The sequence below is a fragment of the Littorina saxatilis genome, linkage group LG4, assembly GCF_037325665.1.
Source record: "Littorina saxatilis isolate snail1 linkage group LG4, US_GU_Lsax_2.0, whole genome shotgun sequence".
In the NCBI taxonomy this organism is placed as follows: domain Eukaryota; kingdom Metazoa; phylum Mollusca; class Gastropoda; order Littorinimorpha; family Littorinidae; genus Littorina; species Littorina saxatilis.
The window spans coordinates 10,153,617-10,181,603 of NC_090248.1; the positions used below are offsets into that span (position 1 = coordinate 10,153,617).

The 27,987-nt window shown below is 40.5% G+C and overlaps 2 protein-coding genes across 2 annotated transcripts in view; one reads left to right on the plus strand and one right to left on the minus strand.

Moving 5' to 3' along the window:
* Positions 1-27,987, plus strand: part of LOC138963928 (receptor-type tyrosine-protein phosphatase mu-like) — a 500,599-nt gene that overhangs the window by 288,745 nt on the left and 183,867 nt on the right. The window lies entirely within an intron of this gene.
* Positions 913-25,622, minus strand: LOC138963653 (scavenger receptor class F member 1-like). Its single transcript, XM_070335499.1, has 4 exons — positions 25,389-25,622; positions 16,479-16,616; positions 8,395-8,526; positions 913-1,091 (listed from the first exon to the last, which is right to left on the minus strand). The coding sequence occupies exons 1-4, from the start codon at positions 25,615-25,617 to the stop codon at positions 913-915; spliced, it is 678 nt and encodes a 225-aa protein (XP_070191600.1). The 5' UTR covers positions 25,618-25,622.

A 27,987-nucleotide genomic window follows, 5' to 3' on the forward strand; every position in this document is an offset into this window, starting at 1 on the left:
GGACTAATGCGTACATTCAGATTCAACCAGACTCAAGAGAGACAAAGAAACACACCTCTATAGCGAAACACAACCACAGCCAATGTTGTTTTGTAACAGAAGACAACAACGAAACCTCATTTGCATAAAACGACTTTAATTTTTATTTTTATTATTGAGCGCATTCTTGGAACAAACACATATATGTTTCAAAAATAAATTGATTAATTTTAGGGAATAATGAATAATAACACAATGGTATTCCCGTTTGCGTCTATTTCTGCAATTTTAATTTTATGCACATTTTTAATTATCGATTAATAAAAGTCAAAACTACACATACCCCCTATTTATTATTTGTCATGTACACTTGGTTAGCTTTCTTTCTTTCTTTATTTGGTGTTTAACGTCGTTTTCAACCATTCAAGGTTATATCGCGACGGGGAAAGGGGGGAGATGGGATAGGGGAAAGGGGGGGAGATGGGATAGAGCCACTTGTTAATTGTTTCTTGTTCACAAAAGCACCAATCAAAAAACTGCTCCAGGGGCCTGCAACGTAGCACAATATATGACCCTACTGGGAGAATGCAAGCTTCCAGTACAAAGGACGTAACATCCCCCACACACCGCCCGACCAAAATCCTTACAAACATTGACTATATTCTATACAAGAAACACTTAACAAGGGCAAAAGGAGAAACAGAACCTGCCAGTCGCCTCTTACGACATGCTGGCAAGCATCGGGTAAATTCTTTCTCGTCCCAACCAATATGGGACTCTCCCTAACCCGCGGGGGGTCACTTGGTTAGCAATACATTAAAACTGTCTGTCTCTTCGAGGAGAATATTTCATATACGATTAGATAAATAAACACCTCTTTGATCAAAAAGTGAATGGCACGCTAGACCATTTCGATTGATGTTTATTTAATGTCTATTCGCCAGGAGGCACCAATGACTTACCGTCGTTGCAGAAACCCTTTTCTCCTGGTCGGTACCCTGCTACACATCCCTCCACACATCTTCCTGTGTCTTGTTCACAGGATCCGTCACCACCACACTTTGTGCTGCAGTTCAGATCACAGCGGGCTCCGTACATTTTACCGGTACAAACTGAAAGCATACACAGTGATTTCAGTGAGAGCGGCATTAACATTACAAGCATTGCATTAAAGGAAAAAGTCTATAGCTCATGTCTACTAGTTCAAAGATTCATCCGTTAATACAATTATCAACAGCGCAGATGTTTGTGTGGTCAGAAAAAAACGCTGTCGCTGACGCAGAGGATAACTCGAAAAAAAGTCTAGGACATGTCTTTACCACGAGGCATCGTGTTTTATTCTCATAACACAAATAATACGGTCCGCATGAGAAAAGATTGAGATGGGTGGCTGTATATGTGTTGCTCAGAGAGGCGCCAAACATTCTGCTCTCATCTTTTGAAGAATGGTCAGTATATATTTTTCTTTGTATTCACGAAACTACATTTTATTTGCTTAAAATGTAATGCGATGTTAACCGTTGCTTCTTGCAAGGGTTAGCAAGGGCTCGCAGAGAAGCCTTAGATTTGGCTGACAATCAGAAAGATGAACAGCCGTCATTGCACTAGTCAACTGAGTTGAATGACCAAGCACTTTCTGATTGGTCTACACGCTGAACTGGATCAAACTGTTTCCGAGGACGGGTGGGGTGGGGGTATGGTTACGGTTTTTATTTCCGCATAGTAACTGTTACAAGTTATATCATATAAAAAAGGAAGACACTCTAAACAGTATTCCGCGGAAAAGCTGTTTTACTCTGGAAAACAACTATGCTGCAGCGGATGATGACAAACTTCGGTTGTTCCACGGAAAGCCCGTTTTACAGGGCATTTCCGTAATTCTACAGTGAAACCAAATATTGTGATCAGCCGCGAAGGATAGCTTATGTGAAGGAAACCTGCGTCAGAAGGAATGGCAAAACACAAAAAATACGCAAGCCAGCGGTTAATCAATAGAGCAACCCTTTTAATAAATATCATAGACTGGTTTATTAAGGGTATAGCTTATGTTTCATGTTGTCAATTAAACGTTCCGTAAACTTCCATTGTTTTCAAAGTTTATGGAATGTTTAATTATTCAGCACTAGAGCACTCTGTTTTCTGAAAGATCTCAATAGATATTTATTTAGTGTTACTCCTCATTGTTTCTGTTTGCAAAGGTTTCCCTCAAAGGTTTCCCTCAAAGGTTTCCCTCAAAGGTTTCCCTCAAAGGTTTCCCTCAAAAGCAGTGGATGCATGATCTCTCATGTGGCTTAATTCAGTGACACTGTTTATTTAAAACGTACTGCCCAAACTAATTCACACAGACCAAAGAGGATTTATGAAGGGTAGATACATAGGGGAAAATATCCGGTTGTTATATGATATCCTTTTGTATACACAATATGAACAGATTCCGGGTCAACTCCTTCTAGTCGATTTTGAGAAAGCTTTCGACAGTATTTCTTGGAAATTTATAGATGGGGTTTTAGACTTTGAAATTTGGGCCCCGACATAAAAAAAATGGGTACGAGCTTTTTACTCTGATATTGTGGCATGCGTCTCGGTAAATGGCTCTTATTCAGCCTGGTTCAGTATTTGCAGAGGAGTAAGACAAGGCGATCCTTTGTCACCTTATTTATATTTACTGTGCGCTGAGGTTTTATCATCAAACTTGTTGCGTGAAAATGAGAAAGTAAAAGGTATACATGTGCGTGATTTTGAAATGTTAATGTCTCAGTTTGCGGACGACACAGCCTTGTGTTTGGATGGAAGTGAAGAATCATTTACAGAAGCCGTGAGAATTTTGAATGTTTTTGCTAGTATGTCCGGATTAAAAATAAACTTAGAAAAAACACAGGTCATATGGATTGGGAGTAGGAGGAACAGCCAGATACGGTCCTTGCGTGACATGAATTTTTGCTGGGACCCAGGGACATTTAGATATTTGGGGGTAGTTTTCTCTGTGGATACAGGAAATATTGTCCATCTAAATTATACAGGAAAGATTGCAGAGATAAGAAAAGTATTGAACATGTGGAGTAAGCGACAGCTTACCCCTTTTGGTAAAATTACTGTTTTGAAAACACTAGCAATGTCTAAGTTAACGTACTTATTTATGAATATCCCAGATCCATGCGATATATTTTTGAAAGAACTTGATGGTATGTTTTTTTCAGTTTTTATGGAATGGTAAGCAAGGTAAAGTTAACAAGAAATGTGCTTGTCAGTCTTACCAAAAGGGTGGGTTAAAAATGTTAAATGTTTGTACTTTCTTGTCAGCTATGAAAATTAGCTGGCTTAGGAGAGTTTTCTATGCCGAATCTCCTTTAACCAGGTTTACGCTCTGTCTTTATCCTGAGCTGGATAAACAGCAGCAGCTAGGGGGTGAGTTTGCCAACACTTTAATGCAATCAATCCACAATCCTTTTTGGCATGATGTATTGAAACATTTCAAGAAATTAAGCATAAAATGTATACCAACTGATGTAAGTGAGTTTAATGCAGAATGTATCTTTTATAATAGAAATATTGTAATTGGAAAACACACTGTATACTTTAAAGATTGGACAGAAAGGGGTATTTTCCAAGTCTGTCATTTACTGAATGAAAATGGCAGTCTATTGAATTTTGTAGATTTTCAGATAAAATTTCCTACGTTGAAGGTTAATTTTTTGAAATTTGCAGGACTGGTCAAATCTATTAAGGCATATCAGAAAAAGATAAATGTAATACAGGAGGCAAACTATGAATTGTTAAAGCAAAAACCATGGAAAATAATATTTGAAGGAAACCATAGTGTCCAATCGTGTTTGGCCTCGGCAGACTCAGCCCCAGCTGGTGTGGTAAAATGGAATGGTATTTTTGATAACCTCAGCTGGAACAAGATCTTTTACTTATGTCATAAGACAACAGTTGATTGTCAGCTAAAATGGTTCCAGCTGAGGTTAATTTATAGGGCTTTGCCCACAAACCGCTACTTTTTTCTGAGAAACATTGTTGAATCTTCTAATTGTTCGTTTTGTAACAATGAGGAAGAAACAATTAATCATTTGATGTGGCATTGCCAGCATATTAACAGGTTTTGGCAGGAACTACAGGAACTGTTAAATAATAGTTGTTATCATGTTACTAATTTCCGGTTTTCGGAAGCGTTGGCATTGTTTGGAGTTCAGAAAAATATGTTCACTGATAAAGCCTTAGATTTCATTATTTTATTGGCCAAATTTTATATTTACAAATGTAAATGGAACTCTGAAAGACCGATGCTTCCGATATTCTTTTTTTTTTTTTTAAATTTTATTTCTTTTATATACACATAAGAGACAGTGACAAAAGGTCAGGTGTCATGTCTACTGTCCCGAATGACACACGATTGCTGACATTTCACCATTGCCAAAAGAATAAACATATAAGAAATAGGTAGAACATGAATGTGAAAACTGACTTTGATTGTTGATCAGTATGTTCTATACCACTAACAAATAATCTACTTACGCATAGCTGTTTGGCAAATGTATGTTGCACGGGACACACTGACATGAAAGTGGAAGATGTTTTCCCTCTAGAGAAACTACATATCAAGTTACAATTTTTGTGCTCTTCCATTCCAGTTGGCAATCAATTGTTAACGCATGTTATTAGAAAAAATAGAACGAAAACAGATTAGATAGAATGAAAAATGTACTGGTGATGTCATTTGGGACATACTGACATGAAAACGTCACCTTTTGTCATTGTCTCATAAACACAACATAACATACATCATGCACAGAGTTTATCAACATAAGTTATGGCTGTCTTAGCGCATACACACGCACATACCTAGACAAGACACAGATATAGACAGTAGGGTGGGTTGTTGAAAAGACAGGGGACATGAAAGGGGGGGTGGGGGGGGGGAAACTGAGGCAGGTTGGGGGAGGGGAGGGGGGTTAGGTGGGGACGGTGGTCACACTTTAGCCTCCAAGTATACATGGGGTTTAATTATCGGCATACAAGTACTGTATAACATGTTATGAATAAATGGGTCAGGGGGTATCACATTCAAAAATGTTCATACGAAATCAATCAATACAATTATCCTATGGCATCAATGAAAAAAGTGTCTATATAAACACCAATCCTTTGCAAATTTACCATAATGATTATTTACACTAGCATTATACTTTTCGATCAAAAACCTTTGTTTAACAATTTTCACAAAAACATTTAGTGTTGGGACTGTCTTATTTAATTTGGCTCCAAATATACTTTGTTTGGCAAGGAGAATAAACAAATCAAAAACAGCATCCGTATGAAAGTTGTCTAAATACCCTAAAATGACAAGCTCTTTTGACAAATTCAAATTACTGCAATGTGTGAAATTTAGGCATAACCATTCTGTGAAATCAGACCAAAAAAGCTTAACTCTTGTGCACTCCCAAAACAAATGTTCTAAGGTTTCCTCTTCCTGTGTACAAAAGCTACATAGTGATGTGTCAGAAATTTTCATAAAAAATAACAGGCGTTGAGTGCGAAACATTCTATGTAGTATTCTATATTGGAACCACCTCAGGTATGTGTCTTGTGTAGTTCGCCTTATTGTCAAAAACACCTTTCTAACATTTACATCAAAATTCAATAAATTAGACCATTTTTCCATGCACTGTAAATTGCCATCATTTTTCACAAGATGGGTATATATATGTTTTACTCCACCTTTAGATATTTGTTTCCATACAACATCATCCCCAATATGAAAAAACATTGTTTAAAGCTGCATCCAACTTTAATCTTTTATGATAATTCTTAACTGAGCACATAACGCCCTCGAAAAACACAAAATTCAGTTGTAAATTTGGATGTTTCAATTTAAAATCGTTATATGACCAAAAAAAACATCGGCTCTCATCAAGTGACCGACTGTAATGATGCCGTTTTCCATCCAATTCCTGTTAAAAATAACCTTTTTATCAATGAAAATATGTACATTATAATACAGACGCTCTGAAGCAAAATCACTCAAGGAGATGGTGACACATGTGAATGCAAAATGCTTATAATGTTTGAAAACATCTCTCCAGAAAGGATTCTGAACTCTTTGCATCAATATGTTTCCAAACTCACCTCCTCTCTTGTGAATGTTATGTACAAGTGGACACAGAGCTTGTAAAAGTTTAGTTACTTTTCCTTCACTACAAAGGACTCGCTGTAACCATGAAATCTTCAGAGCAGACAAAAAGCATTTCAAATCCACCATTTTAAGCCCCCACTCTTCAAACGACTGATATGCTGTTGTTCTCTTTTTTCTATCTTTCTTACCATCCCATAGAAATGAAAAAAATAACCTATTCAAATCAAACAAAAACTTATCATCAGGGTCTGGTAAACTCATAAACAGATGAGTTAACTTAGACAGCGCCAAACTCTTAATAACTGTTCTTTTTCCAAAGGGGGTTAAATTTCTTCTGGACCAGGACCTGAACAAATTCTCAATGTCTACCAATTTATGTTCATAATTAAGGGGTATAATGTCATCTAAGTTGACTGAAAAAACAATGCCAAGAATTTTAAATGTTACAGGGTTCAAACTGAGCATAAGTTCCGGCATAAATATAATATTACAATTTTTATGTGAGCCTATCCAGACTGCCGTGGTTTTCTCATAATTCATTTTCAGACCGGATATAGAGGCAAATTGCTTCAAAACGTTCATACATGCACAAAAAGATTGTTTTGAACCATCCAGAAACAGGGCGGTATCATCTGCAAACTGGGATATTAATATTTCATCATCTGCCACCTTTATACCTTTTATCTCTGTACTCTGGCGGATCATAATGGACAGAAATTCGGCACATATTAGATATAAATAAGGTGACAATGGATCTCCTTGTCTGGTACCTCTGTGTACATCAAACCAACTGGAATATTTACCATTCACAGAAACACATGATCTAATATTATTATAAAAAGTGAAAATCCATCTTTTAATGTCATCACCGAAGTTGAATTTGCACAAACATTTATCAATGAAGGACCAAGAAACGCTGTCGAAAGCTTTTTCAAAGTCAATGCACATTAAGAGGCCACGTATGTTATGCTTATTCACATAAAATAGAGTATCATATAATAACCTTATGTTTTGGCCAATGTACCTTCCTTTAAGAAAGCCTGTCTGATCTTCATGGATCAAGTTTGGTAACACAGACTTTAACCGTTCAGCAATACAGGATGAAGCAATCTTATAAACTACATTCAACAGTGTAATGGGTCGCCAATTTTTCAAAAAACTGTTATCCTTTCCATCCTTTGGTATACAGGTAATAACTCCCTGTCTCTGGGTGATAGACATCTCTCCCTTTTCAAAGCTACAATTCAGGGATCTCAAAAGAAAAGAACAGAGATCTTTAAAAAAGAACTTAAAAAACTCAGCTGTATACCCATCTGAACCAGGGCTTTTGTCGTTATTTAACCGTTTAATAACTGCCATCATTTCTTGCATGGTAATTTTCCCTTCCAAACAATCTCTTTCTTCATTGGAAAGTGCTGGGTGTTCTAAGTTTTCATCAATCGATTCATTTACCAAATTTGTGTCTCTTGTGGAATACAATTCTTCATAGAAACACTTGACCTCATTACATATAAGGTCACTATCATGTATAACCCCGTTTTCAGTCTGTACAAAACACATTGCTTTCTGCACATAATTCCTTTTTTCCAGGTTACAAAAATAATTGGTATTCTTCTCACCATCACAAATCCACCTGGCACGTGATCTCACAATAATACCATCAACTCGCTTCTGCCGCACTTCACACAAATCTCGCTTCTTCTGCTTCCGATATTCTTGAAATTTTTGAAAAGTAGATATTTATTGGAAAAGTATAAAGGGGGATTAGCAGAAGATAAGTTTGACCGCCTCTGGCAACCATATTCTAACCTGGTTTCATGAAAATTGTACTAGGCTCTACTCGTCCTCCCTAATTCGTTAACAGTATCTTGATATATATTCTGTTGTAAACTTGAATCTTGTAGTAATCAATATTATTTAAAGGTCTAGTAGTTGTTGTAGTCAAACAGTCCTATACAGTGCCTCTTTAACTTTCTCCCTCTCTCTCTCTACTTCTCTCTCTTTTCTAGATCATTCTTTTTTATGCATGTTGTATGTATGTATGTGGCGATGTGAAGTGTGATGTAATGTATAATGTGTTGTAAAAAAAAACACAGGAAAAAAATATTAAAGATAAAAAAATAAATAAAAAAAAACACGATTGTCAAATAATTATTTTTTTTACCCATTAAGTCTTTTGATCATTATTTAATTAACAACAACAGGTGTGTGTGTGATCATAGTGCAAGAATTATGAAGCAGGGTAACAAGAAGATGTGACAGAGACACTGTAGACATTTTACCTTCACACAGAGGTGGCTGGAACTGAGGCTGACACAAGGCACACGTCCCAGTGAAAGGGTCGCACTGGTCACCTCCACTGCAGTAACCACACGGCTCTGAGCAGTTGTCACCAAAACCACCGTTATGACAAACTGTAAAGGAGATATTTCAAGCAAGTTAAAGCTAACAAAACCGAACCAAACCAAACTGGCTTTCTTGTGTCCAGTATATTATACAGACGAATAACAGACCTATTGCTACAAAACCTCAACAAGTATAATCTTGAGACTACACGTTAAGTATGTAAACATCACAGCCATAATTATACACACGCCATCGTAAACAGACACACAGACAGAGACAAACAGGCGAACACAGAGACTCTCACACAGAAACATTCGCTAGCACGCACACACTTACATTCGTTGCAAAAATGATTTTCAGAGATCCATTGGTATCCAGGCTTACATCCCTCGAGACATTCACCGTCAGTATTGTGACATCGATCTTGTGAACAGTTAGTGCACTGCATACTGCAGTCGTATCCAAAAGAACCACTCGGACATTCTGAAACACAACAGCAGCATACTTAAACCAGTGTCCTTAATAAATGACTTGCCAATTGTTTTATGTAATCTGTGTGTACACGTGTGAGTGTGTGTGTGTGTGTGTGTGTGTGTGTGTGTGTGTGTGTGTGTTTGTGTGTGTGTGTGTGTTTGTGCGTGTCTGTCTCTCTGTCTGCCTGTCTGGGTGTGTGTATGTGTGTGTGTGTGTTTGTGTTTGTGTGTGTGTGGGTGGGGTTATGTGTGTGCGTGTGTTGCCATAATTGAATGAACTAAAAACGGATGTCTATTCCTTGCAAAATTCAACGCAAAAAAACCACCTCAAATTATTTCAAACCCGCACTATCGATCAGCCAGCTAACCAGTTAACCGACTGAGCAACCGTCCGACCAATCAACAAAGTAAACGAATAAATAAACATTCGTCAAAGAAAACTTGCCTTTTGCGCCCTTGTAGATACAAATTAAACTTCAATCAAACATCAATAACAGATGTAACCGACCTAAACATTTTATAATTTTTTTTTTTTTTTTTGGGGGGGGAGGGGGGCTTTCATTGGAAACACATTTTGTTTGCAAATACAGCGCATTGCAACAAGCAGTGCCACTGCGATTACTCATAGAGCAATAGTGCAAAGTCCATGAACGTTTGTAATCGATCCGTTTCTGTGTCTGTGTGTGTGTGTCTGCTTGTGCGTCTGACTGTGTGTCTGTCTAATTGACAGTTGTTAACCCGTGATTTGTAAAAATGTAAAAATATTTTACAAATCACGTCGAACCTAAAACTGCGATTTGGAAAAATGGAAAAATGGAAAAATATCGCATTCCACAAAGTAATGCATGCCTTTTATTATTATTATTTTTCTTGTTTAGAGCCTCTACGCTGAGTGGTGGGGGTGGTTTTAGTTCCACATCCCATTTTGGTGCAATCCCATTTTGCCGCCGTCCCATTTTTTGCCCCATCCCATTTTCGCAACATTTCACAAGCCAAACGTCATTTTACTAACATGTCATAACAATAGCGCGACATCCCATTTTGACACCATATCCCATTTGGCCGTCATGCCGTTTCACCGCATTCCATTTCGCCCCCATCCCATTGTCGCGACATTTCACAAGCCAAGCGTCATTTTACTACCGTGTCATAACAATTGCGCGACATCCCATTTTGACACCATCCCATTTGGCCGCCATCCCATTTTTTATTTATTCTTCTTGCCAAGCCTCACTATACTACGATACTGCGTTATTCAACTAGGAAAACATTCCGTTTTCGCCAAATCCCAATTTTGCCACAATCCAAAATGTCGCGAAATAGGGATGGCGGCAAAATGGGATGACGGCAAAACGGCATGGCGACAAAATGGAATGTGGCGCTAGTGGTATGACACGGTGGTAAAATGACACTTGGCCTGTGAAATGTCGCGAAAATGGGATGGGGGCAAAATGGGATAACGGCGAAACGGGATTGCGCCAAAATGGGATGTGGAGCTAATGGTACATGACATGGTGGTAACATGACACTTGGCCTGTAAAATGTCGCGAAAATGGGATGGGGGCGAAATAGGCTAAAGGCGAAACGGGATTGCGCCAAAATGGGATGTGGAGTTAATGGTACATGATATGGTGGTAAAATGACACTTGGCCTGAGAAATGTCGCCAAAATGGGATGGGGGGGAATTGGGATAAAGGCGAAATGGGACTAATAGATCCCTTGCCTTTGGGGTAGTTCGACTCTGTCACTGCTAGCTTTCCACTGGGAGGAAGCGACCGGAATTTCCCAACGATGGGACATCCTAGTAATGAAAAAAAAAAAATCTTAAAATTAAAGGACCAGACCACGCTGTTTTAAAGGTTATTAGAACCACTAACCGATGACTGAAGGTTAGAGAAATGCACCTAAAGATTCCAAAAATGTAAAGAAATTCACCGATTCGTAGCTTTATCATTGTGATTTAATTAAAAACGTTCCGCCAAATTCGTCTGCTAAACGAGACTTCGAAAAGGCCGCCAGTAGACGAGAACCGGATGTGACGTCATTTCGTGTACAGCTTAGGCTCAAGTGCCAAGTGGGCGTTTGCCTACATCGAGCATCAACACGCCGAAGGAATGCGCACGGCTGCTGATAGCTATGAAGTATAGAAAAAAAGGTTCAGGCATCAGTTGTCACCTTTTTCCGATGGGCTTACAACTTCTGCAGCAAGACTGATTAACTGGAAACGGCCAACACGATGTGCTGTGTTTCGCGACACTTTCTTCCAATGTGAACGCAGTTAAGCCGGCAAGAAAACCTGGCACACACAAAACAGCTGTTGCCTGACGCAGTTCCAGTTCGGACAATTGTTGACCACTCACAGGAGGTCAGAAACCGGATACCAATGTCATCAGAACGATCTGCTTTCACTAAACGCAGACGAAAGGAAGTGAGTACATGTATACTGAATGTGTTCTGTAAGGGATAGGGGTTCAGTGTCACTGGGCGTTTTTGTCAGACTGACAGTATTTGTAGTGGAATGGCATCTGTTCCTAATTTTAAGCACATGTGTTAAGATTACAGATTAAAACATATATCTGTTACTACATGTCCGTCCCCATGCACCCACCTTAAAGTTCCCTCTCTCTCTCCCTCTTTTACACTCACCTGGGTAATCGATGAGTCTCAGGGTTAATCAGTGTCCGTCCATATACACGTAGACATTCACACAAACACACACACGTTGTTATAGTTGTTATCTTTTAATTCAGTGTTGTATTAAATGGATAAAGAAATCGTTAATACAGCAAGCTTGCATGAATAATTTGCTGTTGTCCTTTTTTTCAGATCAGGTTCTGTAATACAGTAATTATAATTAATACAAGTACAAATTCATGTTTGCAGTCATACTCATAGTGTGAGTGTGTGTGTGTGTGTGTGTGTGTGTGTGTATGTGTGTGTGTGTGAGTGTGTGTGTGTGTGTGTGAAAAGCACTTTGATACTTAAAACATCTGTGTTATTTGATTTTATTACAAAACTGCAGTCAGAATATTAAGCAGACCTATTCCAACAATACATTTTGATCAGCAGTAAATGTAATGTCAAATTATGAACAACAATCATGTGAGCAGATATATCTAACAGAAACAAATAGTCTAGCAAAATAATACAACCAAGTACATGTTCGGACATCATCATCCACATCAAAACATTGATTGTAGGAAGAGCACAACTCTGTGTTATTACCACTGCTTCAGTCAAACTGCCAGTTCAACTTTATCTCTGTGGGGTTTTTTTTCTCTCAGAGTATAACATGGGAAAAAAACCTTTAAAAAACTTGCATGCTACAGAGCTGGATTGTTTCTAGTGATCATGCAGCATGATTTTTCCGCATAGAAAACTACTGAAACACCTAAACAGAAATAACAATGTCTACAGAAAAAATCCACTGTTTGATTGCTGTCTGTAGTAGCTCCTCTTGCTAACAGTGGCATTAAAATAATTAAAACTAAGCTATGCTCTCTTGGGGGGGGGGGGGGGGGGGGAAGTGCTCTAAGTACTTTTTGTGTCTACATAGGCAAAACAAAACTATGCAATGTTTCAGATTTCCTGACCCACCCTATGTTTTTCCTCCTTATCCTGGACTATTTTGGACTCTTACAAAAACTTGTGTACTTCAAAAATGACAAATCTTAATTTTGCAGGCTTACAAGGAAATTGACTCTTCTCTTACAACCAGAATACACCATGATTTCAAGCAAATAAAAAACTACATGCACCTGAGAAAAAAACACTTTAATTCAAGAAGTTAGACCTCCTAACCCCAGCTTTTCAATTCAATTCAATACGTTGTTGATGTTGATTATGGAGCTTAACGTCCTCCCAGGTAACTAGGGACCTATATTGGGACATGATTTTTTATACAATGTTAAAAGTGTAGGGTGTAATGGGGGGGAGGGGGACGGGGTGTAGTCGCTAATAAATTTAAAGGTGCGTTTATTATCTAATATGCCAGACATTTTGTTTTGGCTGGTGTACAGAATAACATCACATAAAATCGCACTCGCAAAACATACAAAACACATAAAATGTACACATCAGTACACACATAACCCAAACCACACATATCCATACCAGCACCATCACACACATATCCACATACATACTCTAGTTTGTACATTATAAAAATAAATACATTATGATTAATATCATTACTAGTCAACTTAAATTAAGGCTCAAAATAGGTCTTAAGATGGATGTTATTTAGTGTAATGAAGAGATTATAAAAACCAAAAAAAGCTATGAGAAAGAAAAGTATGAAAGAATTATGCCCATTCTCCAGTGAAAGTTCTGCTGATTGTGGTAACTTTTTTTTCTGTCTAAAACAGGCATCAGGTTAACTGAACGCCGGAGCTGTTTGAGGGGGTGGTGATCCTAACACTGGCCTATGGCAACACTGGCCTATGGCAGCTACAACAAAGCTCTGCATACACAGCAAGACTACAATGCAACAGTGCCCAGACTTTGACTGCTACAGCTAGACCAGTTGACAAAGCTCAAGTTGTCACCAAGCAGGACGCCCCAACTGGCAACCAACTATATAGACTGAGGCTGCCTATCTCCAAATCTGACAAAGCAAGAATTGTTACGCAAGCTCCACATTTCTGTTTGCAGTTTAAGCCGACCTTAAGTATGCAATGGTTATGCACATCCCCCCCCCACACACACACACCCCGCAGTTGAGAGTTGTAATGTACCTTTTATTTATCTTACATACATTTGAAGCCTGTGTAGCTCTGTGACAGAAAGAGGTCTCTGATGGCAGCGACCAGACAGCCAGGAAGAACTTTTCTGTTCTTTCGGAAAGTCAGTGAGTGTGCAACTTGTCAGTATGTTCTGAACACATCAAAACATTTTCTTTAATTTAAGCTACATAATATCATGTGGATGCACTGATTGGGTGTAAATAATAACAGCAATTGGTACAGTCAATTCACTAAATGTGCAACAAAACCCTAATCATCAGACATTTTACAACAGCAAACTTCAACAGTCCTTTTACTTTCCTGAATGTCATTATTATTTATTAAAACATGCATCTAGAGCAACATACATATAAATCTTCTTTTATTAAAGTTCACCTGAAATTCAGGCTGCTTTCCCATGCAAAGTACAAATGCAAGTGTCCATAAACCAGGGTTTAATACATGTAGTATGTGAGTGAGTTCTGATGAAAAAGTGATTGTGTTGTAATATTGGTTATTACTGAGTGTTGATGTTACAATGATTACATTATAAAAACAACAACAACAGAACAATGTGAAGAGCAAACTTCTTCTGTGGGCATGCAAGTGAGTTAATCTTGTGTGTATGTGAAACTATATTTGACTGAGTGTCACATTTAAATGACAACAGTTTTCTTGATAGCCTTTAAAAACAACAACAAATACATACATTTAAAAATCAAACAAATATAGGCACCTCAAAAAAAGTTGTATGTACACCTTCGTGGCTGGTGATGCATTCTTGCTCCCCTGCAAGTTTTCATTCTACAATGTACCTCAGGCTAGCTTCCTCTCTCTCTCAAATCTGCCCCTCCCACACAATACAACAGGTACAGTGGCCAATCTGACACCAGTCTCTGAAATAATCAAGAACAGTTAAAACTGCGATGAGCTGTTGTTCTTTTACTCGTGAATGCAATGCATGAACACTTAAACAATATCCCACTTATTCGCGAGTGCGTTGACAAGGCGAGAGTGAAAAAATAGCACAGACTCGAAAGCAGACGATAAGTTCAGCACAGAGAGCGGGCGTGTTTACCTTTGATCGCTGAGACAAACAGAGTCGCAATTTTCATCGTCGCTGTCTTTTCACTACTGCTGGAAGTGGCCTCCGCTCCTCATCTTTCATGCTTGATTCGAGGAGAGAAACTGGTAGTTCGAACATGTACGGTTCAATTTCGTCTGCAGTCACGCTTGTTGCCATGTTGGTAAACGGCATCTTCACACTGTGTGACGTCACGGATAATTTATTCATAAGCCAGTCTCGCGAAGATCACGCGGCACAATGGCGGGTCGTTTTGGAGAAGAAATCCGTCGCTTCGGTCACAAAATTCGTCGGATTACGGCCTTACAAGATTCCGAAGTAAACCAAACATTGTTGAAGACGGTAAGAAAGTGGTTTTCTAACTAACTGCAAACATCGGGAAGTGTTCGGTCGCGCAGGAACACGATTCGAAGCGTTTTTGACGCTAAAACAGCATGGTCTGGACCTTTAACAGAGTCGCGCTACCCCAAAAGTCAAGGGATTTCGTTTTTACATTTAGTCAAGTTTTGACTAAATGTTTTAACATAGAGGGGGGAATCGAGACGAGGGTCGTGGTGTATGTGTGTGTGTGTGTGTGTGTGTGTGTGTGTGTGTGTGTGTGTGTGTGTGTGTGTGTGTGTCTGTGTGTGTGTGTGTAGAGCGATTCAGACTAAACTACTGGGCCGATCTTTATGAAATTTGACATGAGAGTTCCTTGGTATGATATCCCCGGACGTTTTTTTCATTTTTTCGATAAATACCTTTGATGACGTCATATCCGGCTTTTTGTAAAAGTTGAGGCGGCACTGTCACACCCTCAATTTTCAATTAAATTGATTGAAATTTTGGCAAAGCAATCTTCGACAAAGGCCGGGGTTTGGTATTGCATTTCAGCTTGGTGGCTTAAAAACTAATGAGTGAGTTTGGTCATTAAAAATCGGAAACTTGTAATTAAAATTATTTTTTTATTAAACGATCCAAAAACAATTTCATCTTATTCTTCATCATTTTCTGATTCCAAAATCATATACATATGTTATATTTGGATTAAAAACAATCTCTGAAAATCAAAAATATAAAAATTATGATCAAAATTAAATTTCCGAAATCCATTTAAAAACTATTTCATCTTATTCCTTGTCGGTTCCTGATTCCAAAAACATATAGATATGATATCTTTGGATTAAAAACACGTTCAGAAAGTTAAAACGAAGGGAGGTAGGCTACAGAAAAGCGTGCTATCCTTCTTAGCGCAACTACTACCCCGCTCTTCTTGTCAATTTCACTGCCTTTGCCATGAGCGGTGGACTGACGATGCTACGAGTATACGGTCTTGCTGAAAAATGGCATTGCGTTCAGTTTAATTCTGTGAGTTCGACAGCTACTTGACTAAATGTTGTATTTTCGCCTTACGCGACTTGTTGTCCCTTGACTTTGGAGATGACAAGAAAATATCGGGCGCGAAAACGTGATTTGTAAAAATTGTTACAAATCACGGGGCGCGCCCCGCGATTTGTAAAAAATTGTTACAAATCGCGAGGCGCGCCCCGCGATTTGTAAAAATTGTTACAAATCACGGGGCGCGCCCCGCGATTTATAACAATTTTTACATTTTTACAAATCACGGGTTAACAACAGTCAGGTCAGTCCCTCCTTCTATCAAAATATGTATTGGTTGTGCTGATTGTTTTCTGTATCACGATCCTCCAAGCTTGTCTTAGTTTGTTTAAAAAAAAAGCCCAACATAATCTAAGTCTTACCCCGTTTACAGTTGTCTCCCTTCCAGCCAGGCTGACATCTATTAGGACAGTGACCTGATACCGCGCTGCACGTGTCACTGCCTGCACACTGTCCGCACTGCTCTCCACAGTCAGCACCGTACAAACCATCTCGGCAACCTTTGAAACAGAACACAATGTATACATAGATAAAATAAAGATAACCAATCGTTTCTCCTCCAGCATTCGTATGTTTTCTCCAATATTTTGTCTTAGTAAGACTTGAGAAAATAATGTGAGTGTTTTCATCTTACACCATTTTTCAATACATGTATCAAACTAAGAGTTATTTAAATCCGCCTGCATCTGATTGCAAACAAACTCCGAGTCATCTATGTCCTGCCACAGCCTTAGCCACAGAGAAACTAGAAAGCGTCGTGTCAGCACCGTCTTTACATGTAGTGACACTGTCAGTGTCAGAATCTACGTCGGCACAATACACTTCGCAAACCATAAATTACGTTTTTATAATGGATCCTAATATTCATGGCGATGCTGCTCAAACTTGTTTCTCTTTTCTGCATGTGGGTGAGTGTGCGTACGAGCGTGCTTGCGCTTGGTTGTGATCAGCCCTCGCCAATGCGGGAAAACGTGAGGAAGCAAAATGTACTCATTACGCCAAAATAAGAGAACGAACGAACGAACGAACCAACTTTATTTTTCGAGGGTAATGGAGTAGATACAGCAAAGATCTTTTTTCATCCAGCCCTCGCCCAAGAGGGAATTAACTAAGCAGTGCATAATATTAAAGCAGAAGAAGAAGCAAAGCAAAGACATAAAAACATGGTTATTAAATCAGACAAAGAGAGAAAAAAATAAAAATGTTCATAGCATAGGCCCTACATGCCAACATGGTCATTGGTAATGGTATACATTAAAACACACACTTTGACACACACGGTCACATGCACACAGACACACACAGACATACATGCACATACAGACACACACGCACACACGCACACACAGACACACGCACACACACATACACAGACACACACACACACACACGCACGCACACACACACACACACACACACACACACACACACACACACACACACACACATGTACACATTGTACACATAATCATAATGTATGTGCAAAATCCATGAAGAGAACAACGTAAACAGAGAGAGAGAAAGAGAGAAAAAAAAACCTTAACTGAAATGATTATACTAGTAGATCTTCATGTACTTATCAAACAGCAGTACCTGATCGAGGCATTAAGTGCCACACGACGATGAAAGCATTTTCAAAAAAGTATGTCTTCTAAAACTGGCAACAGAAAGTGGCTGTCTGAGAGAGACTGGTAAACCATTCCACAGAAATGGACCTGAATATGCCAGACTAGTTTTATACAAGTCAATTCTAGGGAGGGGAACATTTAGTTTCTTCGTGCGGCTTGATGAAGTCTCAGTTAATAATATTCTTTTAGTTAAATAGTCTGGTACATGTCCAAGAACTATTTTATGCATAAACCTTGCCTTGTTAAACGCTAGTCTGGATGAAAGTGGAAGAATTTCAGCTTTTTTGTAGTCATGATTAGAGAGGGTGCTGTTTTTCAGCAGAACAACTTTTACTCCTCGTCTGTGCAAAGATTTTAGAGGTCTTAAAGCTGCATCACTTGCAGAATCCCAAAGGGTTGATGCATAGTCTATTCCAGACTGCACATGCGCTTGAAAAAATGTTCTGCGCGCATCAAAATTTAGAAAATGTTTAATCTTTGCAGACTGATGAACTTTTTTTGCTGTAGATTTACATAAGTTACTTACATGAGGGCCCCATGTTAGATTGTTGTCAATATTTACACCCAAAATTTTGTGTTCACTAACCTCGTTTATCAGCTGACTATCAACAGAAATGCACTTCTTTGGTTCCGACATGACTTGTCGTTTTTGACGCGTAGTAATTAGCATATACTTTGTTTTTTCTGGATTGAGAGACATGTGGTTTAAATGCGTCCATTCTACAGCATCATCGACACACTTCTGAAGCGTGTCGACTACCGAAGTAATATCATCACCTGAGGTATAAATAGTAGTATCATCAGCTAGCATATCACACTGTCCAGAGGTTATGTGTAATGGTAAGTCATTGATGTAGACAGAAAATAATAACGGTCCGAGGACCGAGCCTTGTGGGACCCCATATAACATTGGCATTGCTTCAGAGCTCGAACTGTTAAAGGTAACTTTTTGTGTCCTTCCCGACAAAAAAGAGGCTATAAAAGTCTGTGTGGGCTGTGGCAGTCTATAAATGGAAAGTTTCCGCAAAAGGAGGGGGTGATCAATAACATCAAATGCCTTTGCAAAGTCCATAAACAGTGCTCCACATAACGTATTAGAGTTGATTTTTGATAACCAAGAGTCCACCAGTTCTGTCAGTGCCGTATGGCACGAGTGTTTAGGTCTAAAACCAGACTGAGTTTCATGAAACAAATTGTTTGATGTAAAGTGTATCATAATATGGTCATTGACATGTTTTTCCAGTAGTTTTGACAATACTGGTAAAACGGATATCGGTCTAAAATTTGAGGGATCTGTTTTATCACCTGCCTTAAAGAGGGGGATCACTTTAGCTTCCTTGAAAGCTTTGGGATAAACACTTTTTTCAATACAGAGATTGTAAATATACGTTAGAGATTCCGCTATATGTGGGGCTGACAATCTAAGAATTTTGCTGTCTATTTCATCAGTTCCCTTTGTGCTACTTTCTTTCAAGTGAGTTAGAGAATTATATACTTTGGAGACTGACAAAAAAGGTATAACTTGTGCCTCGTGTTTAATTTTGGTGTCACAGTACTTGTGCAAAATGTGTAAATTGTTTTCATCGGATTTGTCAGTTTTTATTACTTTACTTGCAACTGAACAGAAGTGATTATTAATTTCATCTGGCGAAATATCGTTTTCGTTCCATGATGTGGTCTTTACACATTTATTAGTTAAAAGATTAATGGCTTTCCATGTTTCCTTGGAACTCTTGCCTTTCTTAAGAATGTTTTCGAAGAACTGCTTTTTTGACTGTCGAGTCATATACTGACATTTTGCTTTCTGTGTTTTGTACTCTTCAGATTGGCGGTCGATCCGGCATAGATAATCTCGGTAATGTTGGGCTTCTATAATTTCAGGAGTGATCCACCCTGGCCGATATGAATACTTAATTCTTCTTGACCTTTTAGGTGCATGTTTATCTAAAACTTCGCGAAATGTAGAATACCATGTTTTTAAAGCGTCATCAGGATTGGTCTTGTTATCTCACTAAACGGTGCAGAACGCAGGTCTTCAAGAAAAAGTACTTCATTAAACTTAGCAAATGACCTGTACGTGAGGACAGTATGACCAAGCTTAGGAATTTTCACACCTTTTTTTGACCATGTACAGCAAATAGGGAAATGGTCGCTTATGCCTATGACAGGTACACAGGTTTCTATTACATGTTTTGAGTCGGTAGAGTATAAGTGATCAATGATGGTACTGGATGAGGGCGTGACTCGCGTTGGCGTATTGATCAGTTGGGACATATTAAATACAGTAGTAATATCTTTCCAAGATTTATTAGATTTCGTCATGTCAATGTTAAAGTCCCCCATGAGAAGAATCTCTTTTGATTCTAACCAAACTAAATCCATCATGGTTACAAACTTGTCAACCCAGTTCGCTGGTTCAGCTGGATTCCGATAGAGAAATCCAATCAAAATAGGAGATGCATGCTTTAACTTCACCTCGGTCCATATGCACTCCACACCAACATGTTCAAACTGAGGTAAGCGCTTGAATGTTATATGTTCATTTATATAAACTAAAAGGCCCGTTTCTTTAGGATTTTTTGGGTCCCTTCGTATAGTTTGAAAACCGTTGATAAAAATTTCTTTATCGTCTATGCAGGAGTTAAGTCTAGATTCTGAGAACCCAAACATATGAAACCCCCTGCCATAAGACTCACTGTTCTGAACAACCTGGGAAACATCAGACATTTTGTTTACAATATGATTGATATTAAGGTGTCCTATACGAAGGCCTTCAGTCACAGGCCAACGATTGTGGTCATATAACTTAGTCATCACGTTAAAAGTATGCAAAGCAACAACACAAATGAAACAAAATAATTAAGCAAACAACAAAAACTATTATGAAAGGAAACAAAAATGTTAAAAAGATGAATACTATTTAGTAGCAAACAGTGCTCAATAGACCTTTTTCACTTAAATTTTGGCGCAGGCGCTGTGAAGTTTATTGTCAGATCTACCGGAACTAGGGGGCAAAAGGAAAAATCGACAACGAGGCTTGGTGCAGAGTCAAGTGCGGAGACGACGAGGCAAACTGTTGTGTTTGCAACTGCAAGTGCAACAGTGGAATGAAGAAAGAGAAATACGGTGGACAGAATTTATCATTGTATGGCTTTCCGATGGGTGCAAGTGCGAAGGCGTAACAGCGAAGGACGCGATGGGTGCAAGCAATCCGACGACAGGGGTTTGTCGTGCCATTGAAAAGTCTGCTCGAGTCACTTCGTGTCTGGCAATGGCACGACTATCAGCGATGCCAACTACGTTGACTTCGTACCCACCCTTAATCTTGGATTTCCCCCTCCCCACTCTCTACCTCTCTCTTTCTCTCGCATGATACCGTATATATACATACACGGATGTTTTTCTGTGTGTGAGTTTGTGTGTACGATACCGTGTGTACGTATGCGTTTGTGCGTGTGTGTGCGTGTGTGTGTGTGCGGTGTGTGTGTGTGTGTGTGTGTAATGAAGAGAGAGAGAAAAAGAGAGAGAGAGAGAGAGAACAAGAACAAGAACAAGAACAAATCTTTAATTGTCTAAGGCCACAGCCCCTTACAATAGTGGTTAAAATAACAGCAATAGTATCTGCACAGTTATAAATTATAGTCACGCATAAAATTCAACAAATACATTAAAACCCTGATGACATATCACTGAACCTCATTTATAAGGGTTCGTCTCTTCTGTAGCATGAAGAACACAAATCTGCTGAAGCTGTTCATCACATTTTCCTCATTACTGCCACAGAAATACACAAGTTGTTGTTGCAGCGTCTTAGTGTTCGAGATTTTCAAATACTTTGCTCGAAGGTCTTGATAAAAAGGACATAAAAATACAACATGGTGTTCATCTTCTTTATCAGCTGTACAGAGAGGACAGTTTCTTGTCGTTTGGTTTGGTGCGTACCGAAACTTGTGAGCGTTGATTTCGGATACTCCTGCGCGGAAACGAGTAAGAGCAACTCTGTACTTAATATCTTCGATTAATTCAATGTATTTCTCTTTTTCCAAGCATTTTTTGTAACAATTATAAATGTCAAAACGTTCACTGCATTCTAAAAAGGAGAACCATTCTTGACAAAAACAATCTTGTAAACGTCTTTTAAACTCTTGTAAGAAACACTTCTCATTCCCAACCGTTCCGTACATCCACACAGCAGCAAAACCATTACAACATAAAAGACTCTGCACATGTGAGACCCAATTTGTGTGGCCCTTCGATGCCAGATTACATAAAGCTTTATATGCAATCTTGGAATATCTTGAATCAGGTTGCTTCAGCAGTGTAAACCAGTATTTCACACATCTGACTGCAGAGTTAATATACAGCGGATGTCTTCCCAATTCACCATGAGAGAGAAAGAGAGAGAGAAAGTGAGAGAGAGAGAGTGAGAGAGAGAGTGAGAGAGAGAGAGAGTGAGAGAGATAGAGAGAGCGAGCGGTAATTGAATTTGGCTTTTACCGAATGAAAACTATTGTCAAAAACAGTGCATTAAGAACTAAAACTAACCAACCATAAAATAAAAAGCACCCCCCCCCATCCCTTTTAACTGTCTCTCTCTTCCGCTTTCTCGCGCTTTTTCTGTCTGTCAATTCCCCCCTCTCTCTCTCTCTCCCCCTCTCATTTGGGAGAGAAGAAAAGGTTTCGATATCCTCGGTTATACCTTGTGTCAATATTTCCATTTACAAATATATGCAATAACACTGTCTTACAATTAGTCAAAAACAAAGCCCTTTTTTTCTAAAAAGATCAAAATCCGAAAGAAACAACTGAAAATCATGCAGAGACTTTCTTCCGAAAATTACAAATCTCTGGCAAATTGAAAGGAACAACAAAATATTCCTTCAGCAAATCTCTCTCTTCATTACACACACACACACACACACACACACACACACACACACACACACACACACACACACACACACACACACACACACACACACACACATACTTTCCATATGGATTAATAAATTTGAGTTGAGTTGAGTTGAGTTGAGAAGAGAGAGAGAGAGAGAGAGAGAGAGAGAGAGAGAGAGAGAGAGAGAGAGAGAGAGAGAGAGAGAGAGAGCAGGGCCGGACCAGTACGTTTTTAGGGGGGGGGGGGGGGGGGCTAAAATGTTGAAGCGCGGGTCCGGGGGCCGCAGAAGGCCCCCGGTGGGGGTCGAGGGGCGAAGCCCCCGTGGTGGTATGAGGGCAAAGCTGAAGAAATTTTAACATTTATACATGAAAAATTATCCTCTTCTTGCACAAAAAAGTCATTTAAATAATGAAATAGCACCACCAGAAATTTAACATCTCTCTCTCTCTCTCTCTCTCTCTTTTTTTTTGAGAGGGAGGGGGACTAAAGCCCCCAAAGCCCCCCCTCTCTCGTCCGGCCCTGGAGAGAGAGAGAACTCAGAACTCAGAATGGTTTATTATTAAGGCCACACAGAGACAGAGACAGAGTGAGTGAGCAAGAGAGAGAGAGAGAGAGAGACAGAGAGAGAGACAGAGACAGAGACAGAGACAGAGTGAGTGAGCGAGCGAGTGAGCAAGAGAGAGAGATAGAGAGTCACACACAGGCACACACACACACTGAAACAGACAGACACACGCACACACATACACGCACACACATACATACACAGACATACATATACACACACAAACCACGAGTGAGAGCGAGAGACTGAAAAAATGAGAAAGAGAGAGTCGTCAGTAAGTAGTGGTATTGACACGTAGCGATAATGACACGTCGCGCTAAAAGATGTAGTGCTGTCGACACGTAGTGATAATGAACGAATGATAGCGACTCATCGACAAATTATTTGCAGCACTAATCAACGTAGCGATAGCGGCACGTAGCACAAATGACACGTAGGACAAATGACACTCAGCACAAATGACACGTAGCGCTAGCGATACGCACCCTCGCTTATGCAGGGGAAGTTCGCCAAGTCTTTCGTCCATATACCACCAATAGCAGTTTCAAACCATACCTTCGTGCATGTCCTTGACTTTTTGTTCATGATTTTGAACAAGATAATCCGTTTTCTTGCAGAATTTCTCAAAGTAATCCTCTGGCAAAGTAATCTTCGAGCATCGAAAGTGAAAGAGGTATTTCAGGCCAGGCACCTATTGCCCCCTAGTTCCGGTTATCAGAGAGAGGCTGCCGTGCCCTAAAATCTGATTGGTCGAAACGCTGGGGGCAAAGGTTATACGAAAAAGGTCTATTCAACTTCCAGGGAACAATGTAAGAACACACAAAACACTGGGAATAAAATTGTTGAACAAAGCGATTGGAAATGAAACATTAATTAACCAAGAAACAATGCGGTTGACACACAACGATGCTATGATGAAAATCAACTCGAATTCCGTAGATACAAAAGTTTCTGACAATCCGAATACACAGTGGGAAAATTACAAAAATTGAGAAAGAAGTCGCGCTATGCATATGAGCTTTAGGGCAGCAGCTGGATTGTCAGTGGAAGAGGGGACAGTCACGTGCTCAACAGTTTGCAGAGCGGGGTGGGCGCTGTGCGCGAGGCGGGGTGGAGGGGGCGGGGCCTCACTACCACTGGTCATGGACACGTTTGTTTTGACAGGCCTTTCATCGGGAGCATCGCACTGATTGGTTAAATTATGTAGGTGTGAATGCGTACCGTGTGATGCCATGTCCGAATAAGAGCGAGACGAGGTGTTTGACTGATTGGCCGAAGCTTTGACCGGGTGTCCGCGAGATTTCGGGTCGAATGACTGTGCGGTTTGTGTGTTGTCCCCCGGCCTGGGTTCGTTTTGTTGACCTGAAAATCTAAAATTCCAGGCCAGACTAATTGTGCCGCGAAGGCTTGGATGCTTGTGGTCGCGGTAGAGCGCCTGTCGCGGTGAACCATTCTGTGTGTGAAAGGTCTGAGAGTTGTTAATGAACAACACCCCAGTCCTCTCACACACTGAACAGAGAGAATGGTTTGAATGTAAAATTTTGCTGTCAAACGCGCGGGTGCCCTTGCACGAAGGGAGAATACTGGACGCTCGGAGTGATGCCCGAGGAAAGGCCCGACGAAACAACCCGACCAGTGTAAACCACGTGTCTTCAGACACAGAGCCTCTCTGGACTGAATTCACTCCCACATGAATGATTGCAAGATTTACTTTGGGGTTTGGTTTTTGAACCTGCAGCCAATTGATTAAGTCCTGACAGGTCATCCCAGGGACACAGATTTTGTGCATCGTTTCCCCGGGGGGCGTCATCTTCCTAATGTCCATTTGTTTAAGGACACTGTCTCCGATCAGGAGCATGGACACCTTGCTGTCCACCGATTGTTTATTTAGGTGGTCGGCGGGGGTCTTAGCAGTGTCACTACTGTCTTTGCGCTTGGCTGACTGGGGGGACGTGGCGGCATTCTTCTGATGTTTTGGAGTGGGAGAGAGAGAGAGAGAGAGAGAGAGAGAGAGAGAGAGAGAGAGAGAGAGAGAGAGAGAGAGAGAGAGAGAGAGAGAGAGAGAGAGACTGAGAGACTGAGAGAGAGAGAGAGAGAGAGAGAGAGAGAGAGAGAGAGAGAGAGAGAGAGAGAGAGAGAGAGAGAGAGAGAGAGAGAGAGAGAGAGAGAGAGTCCAACATACCCCATACTTGCACTTCACAGATGTTGATGATATGAGCTCCGTACTGATAGTTCCAAGGCTGTAAACGTTTCTGCAGCCTGACCACACGGCCAGTGAGGGGCGGTGTACAGGTCACGTCAATCTTCTCAGGCAGAGCGAGCAGAGCGGTCTCGTTGTCATCCAACAGAGGGAAAGCGTAACACGTCTGGCTGTCCACCTCCACGTGGATTCCTGACATGCGTCGTTGCATGTGATCTGGGCCGCCTAACAAACAGCATGCACGTCTGTTACTCTCCAGAGCTTTGTACAATTGTATATCCACACCGGTGACACTGTGACGGTTCCCCTACGCTTTGTGTTCGGTGCCCTGACCCTTTGTTTTCGGTTCCCACTCGGTTCCCACACGCCAAAATTCGCGGACAAAACATCCATTTATGGTAGTATTACGCAATGTTGCTCTCTGAGAATGGTCTTGTTAGATCTGTGAGTGTTTACACTACATGCCTAGGTGCTGTTGGATTGAAGGTTTTTGATATTTTAGCCGTTATTAGGTAGAATGCCTTCCACTTTACTGCAAAACTGCATAATTCGTAGCATCGGCAAGAAATATCCTACCAAAAAATGCCTGCTTGGAACTGTCGTTGGTCCAGCAAAAAGTGCAACATGTCTGTAGCAGACAGCCCAAGTTTCAAGATTGTAGGGCCATCCAAACAGCCGTAATAATAAAAACAACAAAAGTAGTCAGTGAAATTGGCTGTGTTCGGTCCCCACACACTTTTGTGACGTAGGCGTGACGGTTCCCATAATTCATTGTGTCGGTCCCCACTTTCTGTGTCGGACCCCACTTTCGACCTAATTTCTCTGTGACGGACCCCACAACCAGCCTATTTTGTGTCGGTCCCCACACCTTCTTGGATTTATGACTTGCCGGTTACTTGTATCATTGTATTCATTGAATCTAATTGTCTCGGAGTTATTTTTCAGCAAAAACCGGCAAGGCAGCACCTTTTGTGATACCAAGTAAGTCAGATGACATCAGTATGTGTGTGTGTGTGTGTGTGTGTGTGTGTGTGTGTGTGTGTGTGTGTGTGTGTGTGTGAGAGAGAGAGAGAGAGTGAGAGAGAGAGAGAGAGAGAGAGAGATTGACACCTTTCCAGATCACTGACTCCGGTTATGCGACACTACCGCGAGCGTCACTACCGCGTGTCACACTACGGCGAGTACGACACTACCGCGTGTCACACTACCGCGAGTACGACACTACCGCGAGTATAACACTGCCGCGTGTCACACTACCGCGCGTACCACAACCGCGAGTACCATAACCGTAGAGAGAACGCATGCAAACTTACTTCTTGTGAGTTTGTGTTCTAACGGCTTTGATTGGAAGCAACCCATTCTATATGTATTCTGATAGTGTGTTCTGATCGTTTTGAGTTCTTGGTTAGCATGACAAACATTGAATTAGTGTTCAGAGAACAGACCAGGCCTTTTTGTTTTATATTTCAAGGAAACATTTCAACCTTTGCCTTCAGCCATGGAAGTCATAAAATGACACGCGGTAATGTTATACTCGCGGTAGTGTGACACGCGGTAGTGTTATACTCGCGGTAGTGTCGTACTCGCGGTAGTGTCGTACTCGCGGTAAGTTCTGTTTCCGTACCCGCGACAGCGGCAGCGACAAAAGAAAACGCGCGCAAACGCGTGACGTGTTTCCGTACTTGCGTTTTAAACATGCGGTAAAATCTGTAAACTCCCGCGTTGCCGCGCGACAACGCGAAAAAATCGCTCCAGGACCCTTTCAAAAAAATCGCGTCGCTTGCCGCTTGTCGCGCCGCTAACGCGTCGCGCGTGTGGAAACACTCCTGGTCATTTTCTATGTGCTTGATTTTCGTCGCACCGCTGGAAAAACGCTATCGCGGGTACGGAAACACAACTTTAGTGTGAGACGCGGTAGTGGTACTCGCGGTAGTGACGCTCGCGGTAGTGACCAGCACCCGATCACTCCACATAAACGCTGGTTCTGGTTGCATTGTGCCGCTGACATACAGCTAATAGGATTTTTACACCCCCGGTATAGGGGTGTGTATAGGTTTCACTCGATGTGTTTGTGTTCGCAAGTAGATCTCAAGAATGAACGGACCGATCGTCACCAAACTTGGTGAACAGGTTCTATACATTTCTGAGACGGTCCTTACAAAAATTGGGACCAGTCAAACACACGGTTAGGGAGTTATTGGTGGATTAAAATTATACAAGGCCTGGTATAGACGGACCCCCCCCCCCCCCCCCCCGTTGGTCAAAGGGAAATAACCATTCTCACTGCCACCAACTGAGAAGGTTATTTCCCTTTGACGGGGGTGTAGTTCCTATCGGAGGAATTTCTTGTTTTAATCCTTTTGTGGTATTGCTGATGATGCTGAACATGTATTTTACTAGTTTACCAATATGTATCTTTGACCCTGATAGCCTACGAAAACGGAGCAATCATGGCCCAACATTGGCCCAATGCTGAATTTATTGGCGCGGTGTTGAGCCTTAGTCGGGCCGTTGTCGTAGGCTGTCAGGGTTTATGTAGCCTTGTTCCATTGTATTCTGACTGTCATAAAGTAATTAATTT